The sequence below is a fragment of the Labrus bergylta genome, chromosome 7 (assembly GCF_963930695.1).
Source record: "Labrus bergylta chromosome 7, fLabBer1.1, whole genome shotgun sequence".
In the NCBI taxonomy this organism is placed as follows: Eukaryota; Metazoa; Chordata; class Actinopteri; order Labriformes; family Labridae; genus Labrus; species Labrus bergylta.
The window spans coordinates 17,031,705-17,044,535 of record NC_089201.1 but is presented as its reverse complement, the minus strand read 5'-3'; the positions used below and the strand labels follow the sequence as shown (position 1 = coordinate 17,044,535).

The 12,831-nt window shown below is 40.9% G+C and overlaps 1 protein-coding gene across 1 annotated transcript in view; it reads left to right on the top strand.

Moving 5' to 3' along the window:
* Window positions 1-12,831, top strand: part of LOC110001861 (copine-8-like) — an 83,684-nt gene that overhangs the window by 14,261 nt on the left and 56,592 nt on the right. Inside the window, exons 2-3 of the mRNA XM_065956905.1 lie at window positions 922-962; window positions 12,656-12,702. Of these exons, the coding sequence (XP_065812977.1) occupies window positions 922-962; window positions 12,656-12,702 (88 nt within the window). The remainder of the gene's footprint in view (window positions 1-921; window positions 963-12,655; window positions 12,703-12,831) is intronic.

The following is a 12,831-nucleotide window of genomic DNA, read 5'->3' as shown; positions in this document are numbered from 1 at the left end:
TCCTGTATTATAAAGTATAGTCGGTCACTTAATGTCTGTATTACCATTTGATGTTTTATCAAATGCTCCCAGCTGGTCCACTACAGTGGTCTTTTGGGGTAACATGTCCTGCTGGACTTTCTGCTGCACTCATATTATTTAATCCTCCTGGGTGAGGTCTATGAAAGCTTTATGGGGTTTTAATGTAAGATCTGGCAGGAGTACAAGCCGAGTGGGCGAGTGAAGGGTTCACCCCATCTCCTCTGGGTGTTGTCAACCTCCTGGCTACCTTTAAGACAAATGGCGCACCACTGACGTAACACACCGGGTCTCCCTTCCCTGAGCCCGAGCTGCTCCTCCACATCTTTCTTCTCGCGTCTCTGACAGCTCCAATGTGTTGTTTTTCTGTGCATATTAAATTCCTTCAGAGCTGTTTAACTGCAAAGTACCTCAGTGGTACCGAGCATCTGTTCTGTGATGGGACTCTTTGGTGCATTTATCTCCCCCCCACAATTTATCCCCCTCCCCCCCCCATTTACCCCCCCTTCATGCAGAAAGCATAGACTCGAGTGTCATGTAAATTTGATGGCAGCCTTCACTGTTGTTGCCGGCATCCAGGGAGTGCAAAAAAAAGTGAAAAATAGGTCCTCTCTTCCGCTGCTTTCTCTTTCTGTTTGAAATATAAATGGGCTCCATTTTAAGCTCAATTTTATAGTCTGTTTAATGTTGTTGCCTTGATGACGAGATGAAATGGCTTTTGTTCATCAACTCGGGGAGGATTATGGTTGAACAAGTTATCAGGGTTAGAGAGGGAGCTAATTAGGCGAGTGTTAGTGATGCAATAACTACCCTGTTCCACTTTCTTTGATAAAGTCTGAGAGCTGCACAATCTATTCTAATGGCAACACGTGTCTTTGTTTTCTTGTTTTTTTTTTCTTCCAGAAACCTGCTGGACAGAGACACTTTCTCCAAGTCTGATCCAAGTAAGCATGTCTCCCGTTAAACACACACACACACACACACACACACACACACACACACACACACACACACACACACACACACACACACACACACACACACGCACACACACAGACACACACAGACACACACACACACACTCCAGCTCCCAGCAGGCCAGACACACATATGTATATACCAACACATACTTGCACTGTTGTTAATTTACTGCTCTGTGTGCCTTTGAATTGCCCCCCGGGAACAAATAAATTTTTTTTGAATTGAATTGCACACTTAATTCTGCAGACAAACAGAAATTATCAACCAACATTCACCACATGCAGGCAGGTTTTAACTGTACAAACACAGGCTTTTCTTTCACTGCACATGAGCACACAGCCACAAAAAGATGCACACACACACACACACACACACACACACAGACAGACAGACACATGCACACACGCTCTGCCTCGCCTGTGTGAATCAGTAGACATTTGCATATGTCAGGGGTCGTATTCGTCACTGTTCTCTGCTTGAGACGTGAGTGAGGGGAACCAGATCATCCTCACACACACTTCCCTCCCACTGCCACTTCCCTCCTACAGATAAGAACACATATACACACACACACACACACAAATACACACTTTCCACTCCCTTGACAGCAGGGGTTCAATTTAGGCAACTGGTCCAGTGGTTTTTAAAGGCCAGAACTGCAATCCAACAGACATTTGGCTTGATAGAGAAACCCTAAGTGTTGTTTTGAGGGCGTTTTTCTTGGTAAAAATTCAAACTGAGTTCTCATTTTGAGTCAGAATGGCTTTGTGTTAAGCTAACACGCAAACACCAGGGCTGGGTATTAAACCTTAATTCCTTTTCGGTGCAGACTGAAATCTATTGGTTGCACGGCGCATCAAAAGCAGCCAGATACCCAAAAACTGGCATTTAATTTGCAATCTTGTTTACTCCTGCCAGCGTCAGACTAAACAGTATAAGCCAGATAATGGCCTGATCAAACACACATGGGACATTGTGGATCAAAAAGATTGTCAGACAAAAACCATTATCCTGCCTCGTGCACCTCAGTGGGAAACAACAGCTGCAGAATCTGGGCTTCCAACAAAAAGTGTAATTGAGCTCGTTCTGACAACTCCCGATGTTTTCAGAGCATTTATCAAAAGCAGCACATATCACTCGACTACTGGAGAAGACATTGTCACTACTTTTCATCTCTGGACTCTAACTTTTATATCAGGAGAGAAATACTGAGTGTAATGCAGCAATGAGTTTAAAGTGAAGAAACAAGACGATGTGATGCACTACTAAGTTTAACAGAGATGAATTTTGATTTGTAGCGCTGTTAAATTGCACTTTGAGTTATGGCTAGCTGAGAGGGAGAAAGGTTAAATATTATATAAAACTGATCCAAACCGTTTAAATCTATGATTCGCTGCGATCCCGGGAGATTTGTGATCCATTGAACCAGCTGGCGTTCCCGTTGTTTTAGATTAGAATTCCTTTGTTGTTGGTTTTTCAAGGAGACACATTATCTGCAGAGCTCTTCTTCTTTTCAAAACAAAGTGACTCACATGTTAAACGTCGAGTAGAGCATCTTAACGAAATACAGCATCTCCCCGTTGCTCTTAAGGAGACACAAGGGAAAGATGTGAACTATCCTCTCCTTACAAAAACATTTAATCCTACGCTGATTCTTCATTGATTGTTCTCAGTTATGACAAACTAGATGATTAAAGAAAGCTCTCTGTCAAAAATGGTAGCAATCTTTTTAAATGAGATGGACAGCAGTTACTGAGTAATACAGTCAGGACTTTTCTGTCGTAATTGTCTGTGGACTGTAGACAAGTAGGAATGTATATGTCAATGTATGTGCGTATGTATGCCTATGCAGATGTGCATTTAACTGATGTACCGTAAAATCCGGTGTACACCGGTGCGACCAATACCAGTACAAAATACTGAAACATGCGCCGTCATTAAGGCGGGGAAGCAGCCACTATCACTGCAACCTGATGCGATTAAAAAGCCATCCCCATTCATTGTGTATTGAAAGCTGAGTGCATGCTGTGCTGGGAAAGACGGCGACACAGACCAGTCAGGCTGTGCGACTTTTTCCACATCTTTTCTCCCTCACGAGGTCATAATCATGACTTTACAGAAACAGTGGTATATTGTTCTGTAAATAAACATTGTAGAGTTCTCTTTTGATTGAAAGAGTTCTATATTGAAGTTAAAGAGTGACCAGCGGAGATGGGCAGCACGACTTGCAAGCTAGGAGTCTGCGCCTCACAACTTTCCCTGCAGGCTGAGAGCTCAACTACCGTACTGTAGCTAGTAGGAGCTCAAACTCCCGAAAGTGAAGACAGACGGGACTTTAAGAGCGACACAGCTGCACAGTAACTGCACCTTGTAGACATCGCTGAACACAATATAAATAGTCACGCAGGAAAACAGTTTAAACTTTTTTTTCTCTCTAGTAGACCTTCAAAACAGTCTTATATACCGGTGAGACTTATATTCCGGATTTTACGATACATAGGTTGTATTTTTTACTTCTTGTTATTTTTGATAATTATATTCCTGTTTCTTGAGCTGTCTTTATCTTTATATCTGTATAATTTTAGTTACATCTATATGTCTGTACCTGTCTGTTAATATATACGGGTAAATATTTGTTTTCCCCCGGTGTGGGGCTGCGTCTTTTATGTAAACGTGTGTCAAAAGGAGCCCAATCTCAAGGTGATGTTCTTATTTGTAACTGTTAAAGGCTTTATATGCGATTTTTCATACTTAAATATAATAGAAATCAAGTATATCCTCTGAAAATAACTCTGTGAGTGATGACTGTCTACAATGGGTGTAACACCCGATGTCCCACTGTCTGTGATGCTTTCAGAGTTTTCTGAGTCCTATCTTCAGTTTGTTTACATCGCCAGGACGGCAGGCAGACTCCTCCCCTCACATATAAAAGTTATTTAATTGAGGGACTAGAGAAAAGAAGAATAACATACTGTACTCACTGCTCAATTGCGTTTCTAGATCACGCTCATTTTGGGTAAATTTACATGCAGTGTGAAGATACGAGCATAATAAAGATCACTAGCATTGGTTTCATGCTGGTGCTCAAGGGTGACATCTACTGGATCAAAAAATCGCATATAAAGCCTTTAATTGGCTGTTATTATGAAACAGTGGCAATTCACCATGTGGTGTAAAGCTGTTATTCCATTTGAAGTCTGACACTGTTATTATTATATTGTTTCTCAGCAAGTTCAAGTATCAGAAAGGAAAGAAACATTTATTATGACTATGTGACCAAAAGCATCAACACTTAGATCGTTTTAGAACAATTACCATCAGTTGAAATCATATTGAAAAGTGTAGACACCTTCAAAAGGACTGACCTACAAAGCAAACCAGAAAGAGCAGGAGCGGTTTATTAACCGAAACACTGAGTTAAGACAGAGAGGGGTTATTGGGATTGAAGCAGAGGATCCACTCTTAGATCATCAGTGGTCATTTTAGTGTCACTGTATAGATGAGGGGAGTCCTTCTGTAAGGTGGTCTTTGCTGGTAGAACTACAAAATGATCCAGTGTAAGAGAACTACAAACTTTTGTATCCTTTTGACATAGTAACAGTACAGATATAAAGTATTGCTTTTTTTCAATACTAGTATAGTATTATAATAGTATATGTTCAAAATATCATTGCAATAACGTGGCAACCTTTCCCATCTCTTAGTCAAAACCAAAAAAGGACTAATGTATGATTCTAACATCTTGACCAAATTAAAGTACAAGAATATAGTTTATTCAGATCCTGGAATTAATCAATCTGTAATTTAATGTTTCAAGTTCTTTGTGTTCTCCTTATGGTCAGATAGCATTAAGCCGTTAAAAACTCTTGGTTTAATAAAACCCATACAGAGGGCCGTTTGTCATCCTCAAATTCTAAAAAATATACTTTTTGATCAGATATTAGTACCAAAACTCTGATATCATATCAGCAACACCTTTGTTGAAAATGAAACATAGCCTGATTAAATACAGAGCACGGGTCCTCTCCTCCTCACGCACACAGGCTCACATGCACACTCGAGCTTGAAGATTGTAAAGCAGATCCTTGCTGTTTTTGTCGTGCCTGCTTTGTTTTCCATAACAGACAGTGACAGTCCTGTCTGTTAAAAGCCCTCTAAAAATAAACATGATGGGGGGGGGGGGGGGGGGGGGAATACTCCGAGTTATGATGAAACGGTGAAGTGGAAATGTATGTATCTTTTTTTATCCTCTATTCGTCCACAGTTTGGTTAGCATGCAGGTTTTTTTTTTAAGCACACCCTTGCTATATTCACCTCGCCACCTGGGTGCTGCACAGTGAACCCAGCGGTGTTTTTTAGTGATGGCCACGGTGTGTGTGAACCCATAATTGATGAGCTCCCAGAACTAGAGGATTGGACCTTTAAGTGTCAGACGGTGGAAGAGGAGGATGAGCATTCCTGCCCGCCCCAACGTTTATGCAAGGAGGCACTTGTGCTGCGTCCATGTCTCTGCTCTGCTGACAGCACTGGCCCCAGTCACACAGCATTAGACCGCCTCAGCAGAGCCACACACACACACACACACACACACACACACACACACACACACACACACACATACATAAAAAGTGCACACATCTAGGGCCTCAGGCAGGCTCACGCACCATATTCATATAAGCTTATAAAGCTGGACAACAATCCAGTGTTTGTGTTTTCTCCATGTTTGTGTGCGTGTGTTTTTTAACCGCTGTTCCTGTGGTGCAGGGATGCGGATGTGTGCTTTGATCATAGTGCTTCAGCAGATTGGAAAAGGGCATTTAGCAGACAGGAACAGTATCAAAGTATACACTGTCTCCTACATTCAAAACAGAGGTGGTGTTAGCGCTGCTATTGTCAAGCTCCCTCCCTCATCACAGGCCTGATGAATAGCAGGAGTTGAAAGTGCACCTGTAGGTGTGGACGACAATGCATCGCTATTTACAGGCATGCTATTGATGTATCGCTTCCCCCCCCACACAACAACAACGCAGAGACCATGTGTCATCTCGTGCTTCATTGCAAGATTAAAGGATGACTTTATATTCAGCCAGCTGAGCCCAGGCCTCCCGCACACCATCCACAATGCAACATATACAACATCCAGACTGACAGTGTGCCAAAACACGACAAGTATGAGCACTCCTGCCTCTGTACCAGTAGCAGGATAATAAGGATGTTTGTTCCTTGTGTTTTTAACGTCCAAAAACAGCATGACATTTACAACATGACTGAGTTAGGGAAAAAAAAAAATCTGTTTTCTGCAAAAACATAAGAAATGCTGTAGTAATTCTGATCTAAATATGGACTCGATTCATAAAGAAGGAACAAGAAAAATGACATTCATCACAAAAGCTCACACTGTAAAACAATTAGTCATGATATTTATAGGAGCGGCTGTGGCTCAGTTGATAGAGTCGGTCGTGTTTCAATTGGAAGGTCGGGTTCGATCCCCAGCTACTGCAGCCCACAACACAAGACACTTAACCCTGTGTTGCTCCTGCTGCTTCGTCAATGGAATATTAATGTGTCTGAATGGGTAATTTACTTCTGATGGACACTTTACATAGCAACTTCTTCCATTAGTGTGTGAATGTGTAGGTGTGACCTGCGTTGTAAAAGCACTTTGAGTAGTCAGAAGACTAGACTGATTACTAGATTTACATTTTTGTGTTTGTCATCTCAACTAATGTAAAGTTTTCCTTGGTCCTTGAAATTGGTTTACAATTGAAAGTCAAAAAAATGTACCTCAGGTAGACCCAAAGTTATCTATATAATAACGACATTAACTGAGGTGACTGAATAGAGCAGTGTGTTCACACCTAGTTCACATCCTGGTTAGAAACAGCAGACAAAGGAGCACACTCAAACAGTAATAAATCATCCGGTGCACGACCGCGTAAAGAATACAAGAGAACAGAAAAGTCAGCACAGTCAATGTCCTTTAAAGTACACTGAGTGTGCTGACTATGTATGAAAAGACAAAACAACTCAATTAGAAGTACAAGTGAAGTGAACTTAAGGGTTAAGAGTATAAGTTAATTTGACGAGGAATGTTTTTTTTTGTTTTTCTTGAATACCAATTTATCCAACTATCATCTCAAATTCAGTCAACTCTAAATTTGAAGGCATCCTGCATGCTGACGGTCTGCAGGACAGTGGATAGAGTCTTAAATCGGAGTGAGAGAGAGTGAGGAATGACATGCAGGAAAGGAGCTGCAGGTCGGATTCAAATGGTTAATGGTTATACCTGACAATCTTTTATAAAAATCTATGATGGGAATGAAGAGCGTTTGATGTAGCTGCAGCTACTTTTCCTTGCTCCTCTGCTGTCTGCATTCTGAGATACACCAACATACATTACTGCATGCATGCATGCACAATTTGAACACACACAAAAACGCCAGCTGCCACGCAACGGAACACAGGTGATGCATGATCTGCATGGAGCGAGTCGGGAAAACACGTGATAATGTAACAAATGTGTGTGTGTGAAACAAAACACACAATTTATTGTTTTGGCCGGTAGAATTGTGCTTGGTTGGAGACGTTTTTCATCTACCAGCCACCTTGGCCAGTAATTGAAAAGTTAATATCGAACACTAAAGGACTCGCGAACCAACCACTAGGTCACTGGTGCCCAATGGCCCATTGAGTTAACGCCTAACAGAATGCGGTATGGGATACAGTGGTGTTTAAAGACTTGTGAATAGAAAAGAAAATTCAGATTCAGACAATGATGAGGCAGAAAAACTCAAGGGGGGGGGTTATGGTTCTTGCGGATCTCTTCACCTTGTCTGACTTGAAATGTTCACTTTAAAATTTATATATTCTTTCAAATAATTATCTTCCTTAATTAGTAGAAGTGTAATGATGTAGGTATCATGCTAGCCGCATGGTTCCTATAGTGAGGGGTTTGTAATTGTAGAGGAACCCCTTCAGGTTGAGACGATACCGTTCTGCTTCACATCAGGGTCCTGCTGACCCTGTTGGGATTCCACTCTGTGATAACCATAAGTTCACTGTACATGATTCCTTACATAGTTCAAACAACACATTTTTTTTTTTTTTTTTACAGTTTAATGATTTGAAACTTAGCTTGATTTCCTCTCACAATCACAACAGTTAATGAATCCATAATGAAACTACTCGCAGCTCATCCATTAACTCAGGCATAAATTTGCAATGAATTAATTCAGTCATTAATGATATGATGATAATGATAATGAATGTAAAGGGTAAAATGAATCGCCTTCATATTCAGATGTCATAAGATCAGCTAGGCCCCTGTGTTTTATTGGGTGCCCCCCTGACAAGACCTTTCATTTTAGAGTTTTTATGCTAAATTTAAATGTTTTCACCTTTTGACCTCAGCGAGCCTCCGTCCTGTAGATAAAAAGTAAATGACTTTGTTCAAAAGTCTTCTCTTTAATTTTGTACACAACCAGCAGGTTTGAACATCGTCGAGTCAGAAGTTACAAAACTGTTAATAATGATAAACAGGCTTTTTCATTTTCACAACTTGAAGGTACAAAGGCTTTATGAGCCTTCAGAACCCGTTGCAAAGCTTCTAACCCTTCAAATATGGTCAGGGTTTCACTTCTTTCCAAGAAATAATTCAGACTTAGTATCATAGCATCATGGAGGCAGGAAGTCAAAAAGTCTTTATATTGTTTTGAAACACTTGGTGTAAAAAAGTGTCAATCTATTTTAATTTTCGATACAATTGAAAAGTACAGAATCTTCAGTCATATTTTTAACCTAAAGCTGCTGTGAGCAAAAGGAGAGTGAAGCATTTGTGCAGCTTGGAAAGTGTGCAGGAGTTTGCCTGTAATGTTTGATCATTAAAAACAAAAAAATGACCCAATGTCTGGTGCCCAGGATTTCCATTTTAGTGGCCGTGTTATCAAAACAGGAATTGACCTAACCCTAAGCCCAAGATATCTACTGGTATCATACCTAAGTTTAAAGTTCAGCATCATTACAAGCCAAAAATGTAATATTTGACATGGATATTTAGGGTGGACTAACAAAGCACAACCCACCACCATGCATTGTATATAACTTCAGCAGTGTCCTGTATTCCTTCTTGATTACTTTATTACTGTTATTTTCTTTTTTTATTCTAAGTGCCTGGGCTTGCTGGCTTGTATTTTATTGTATTTTTATTTTTTCCTGTGTGCTGTGAAAAGCACTTAGGGTTAGACGTGTGAAAAAATGTACCTTCCCTTCCTTTTATAGACCTCCACATACATTTTTACATAAATGCTTTATTAAGGGAGCAGTGATGCCCATGTGACGGATGTGTGTTAAAAAAATAAAAACTACTCGAATGTAAATGTCACTTTCAGTACTAATGGGTGCCCTCCTAAATTCTCACAACTGTCAGAACACACATCCAGATCAAACTCCCACATATATGCTGGAATATCAATGTAGAAACACACAATATTATTTACATAGCCTGGATATTCCATTTGAGTTGTCAAACTGTCATTAGCTGCCTTTAGGACAATAAAAAAGTTCTTCTTTAACAGAATGTCACTAACTTTAAGGATAGCTGAATTTTTGTCCCATACCAAGAGGTAAATAAAAGTTTGGGAACAGAATGGCTAAATATCTAATCATTTTAAGACCTGACCAAAATTACCACCTAGTTCCAGCCACCGGCTGCACCTGCTGCGCTGTCTGTCCCGCTGTCCTCTGCATTGTTGTTGCTGCCCGTACCAAAGTGAAATTCAGCAAACTCCTGAGCCTTCTTCACGTCCGTAAAAGCAGTCTCTGTGCCTTTGAAAGTCACTCTTAATTTTGCTGTGTAGAGGCTGCTTTCCGGAGAATCACTGTCACATCACGAAAATAGTGGAGACACACTACGAGCGGTCGGGGAAGCTCCATATCACCGAGGATGTCTACGCAAAGCTCGGTGTGAACAGTCGACAAGAGGTGCGTCATCCAGAGATGCGAGACAAATCTCTTTCAGCTCCTTCTTTTAACATTCCAATCTGCACATTTTGCCTTCTAGATCATCCCTCAAGATCCATGCATTTTTCAGTTAGCTGGTTTACTTCAGAGCATAATCGTCTCACATGTGATTGTAGCATGCTAATAGCATCCGATGAATCGGTAGCTGCGCGCTCCAGCTCGGTAATGGTCGAGCCGTGGTATTCACTTGACGTTTGCGAGGCCAGGATGGCGCGTTTGGTCTCGAGAGCAGACAATTCTCCTCTAATCGTAGTGGCAACCTCTTCAATCTGAGTGTCGATTGTCTGTTAAATTTCCAGTTTAGTGGTTTGTAGGTCCGCACACAGCGAGCTAATAGCTTCCAGAATAGTGGCATCCGCCGACCGATGACCTGTTTCAGGTGAGTCCAGGGCGGCAGGGCCCGTTTCCTTCTGTTTCTTGTCCTTCGTGGACTGCATCCTCAAGTTCGACTTCATACTCTCTTAGAGTGCAAGTGTAAAGCCCAGGCTAGTTCTTGTCCACAATGGCAACTTATCACGTTGTTTGGGAACATCAAAATATTAATTTAGTGCTCAAGGTATTTTTTTCATGCAGGAGGTACCGGTGAAAGCTACTTATCGAACCATGGCTCTCTAGCGCCCCCTGTTAAAAGCAAGTTTACCCAGGGCTTAAAAACCGCTCTGAACTAAAGTGAGACCTTCTTCACTGACGCACCAACACTGGACTCACTGGATCTGCTGCTGTTCACTGAAAGCTCCTGTGAGGACTTTTTACCTGGTTATGAAAAAAAACTAAAATGAATATTCAAGGTGTCTTAAAACCAGCCAAGATTTATGTTTTCTATGATTGTACTTTTAATGTTTGAAACAGCTGCTCCACGTGTCAGAAAAAGTGATTCATTGCACACACTGCCAAAATAGTCTTTGTCAACGGTTTTCTACAAAGATTCTTGATGAGTGATATATCTAACTATTTAAAGAAAGGATGAGTATTTTTGTTGAAAAACACAACTTGCACATGTACAGGACAAATCAGCAAACAGATAAGAGGCACTACTTTGTCCACAGGGGTCGGCCAAATCAACACAAACTCTTAGTTCCTCACGGGGCTTTAATCAAATACACTTTAGAAATTCAAACTTTTGCCCAGAGCTGAAAAAAGAAGATTGATTAGATTTACACAGTTGTCAGAAACTGTTAAACAAGCAACATTTTCAAGGGTACACAATTTTTTTTTTTTTTTTTTACCAGATTGGGTGCTTTCTTTACATCAGCAGTGCCTGGCTAGATAAACACAAACAATAATACAATAAATACTACATGACAGGTGTGATTTCAGAGGATTATAAAGTGACTCTGTGTAAGCTTTACCATGCAGTTAGTTGCTTTGAAGGTCTATCAGCTATGCAGACCCCATCTTTGCACACAACACATGCTAGCATGCTCGGTGTGTTGGATTTTCCTTTAGGTATTCATTGCTTTTGTGCAATCACACAGGCCAAGGACGGGTGGAGGTTGTGTCCATGGCCTTTTAGAGTTTGCTATCATTGTTGCTCAGGTGGAATGGGCTGGAAACAGGTTGCGCTGTGTTGCTCATATGAAGGCATATTTCAAATATCATTTATATAGGATGGTGCAGATTACTAACAGACTGGACAATACAGCTCGAACTACAAACATACTACAAATGTAAATAAGAACACTTCCCATGCTGAAAATCCAGACCCCGGAGTACATGTATGTTGGTTCAACATGTTGTCTTACTTAAGAAATTGTTTGTTTTGCAACCTTTTCAATTGTTTCTTAAGATTGTTTTTAATATTCATTTTTAAAGCTTTATCCTCAAATATCAACTGATTGTTTTTTGATCTGGAGCAGCTTCAGTTTCAAATACTATTTCTACTATTTTAAAGATGTTAAAGATGTCCAAACCTACAAATCTATATAACCTGTGTTTGTCAGGTTATTTTACTGAGATGAATCAAGACACACAACCAAACATAATGTCAACAGAAAATACACCAACATGTGTTCTGTATGTAGTTTGTTGTTCACATGTATTATAATTATTTTTTAAATGGTTAACTGACTCTGAACAAGTAAATGTATTTCTTACTTTAGCGTTTCCCACCATTCACTCACATTTTCCTTATGTCAACATTTTACCGGTGAAAAGAGATTTCCAAGTGTCTCGTCCCAGGGGTTCTCCGAGCTGTGAGCAGCTGCCATGTGACAGATGTGTGTGAATACGGTATAGGCTGCTAGAAAGCAAATGAAATGTCATTTTAGTGCCAGTTGATTGCCTCGCTGTGTTTTCACTCGCGGTCCGTCATCAAAAACACTCCAAGACTCCCTGGAACGGAGACGCTCGAATGTCAATAAGGAGGACGTTCCTCCACCCACGCAGACACTCACTAACCCCATCCCCCCCTCCCCTCCCCCTCCTCGCTCCCTCCTGTCCCCCTCTCTGAAATATCATCATGCTGCAAGGCAAAGTTCTAGTGACATTTAATTAGGGATTTTTTCCTCTCATGTTGGAGTCCTGGGAAAGAACACACTCTCAGCTGACTTCTCAGCATTGTATATTCAGTTAAATACTCTTCAATCAATCGAACCCGCTGTTGTTTCTCTCCCCTTCTCCTCTGCTTCTTATTCAACAGTTTGTGTGCTGTACACTCAAGGAATTGCCAACAGGGAATGGAGAGAGGTGAGTGCATGGGTGGGGGGATACTCTTAAGCCAATGACTGCCTCCAGGGAGCTTAAATGGCAGCAATGCAGAATTTCAGCAAGTCATATTGAAGGGATATAATTAGGCTTTAGAAGCCGGATGGATCA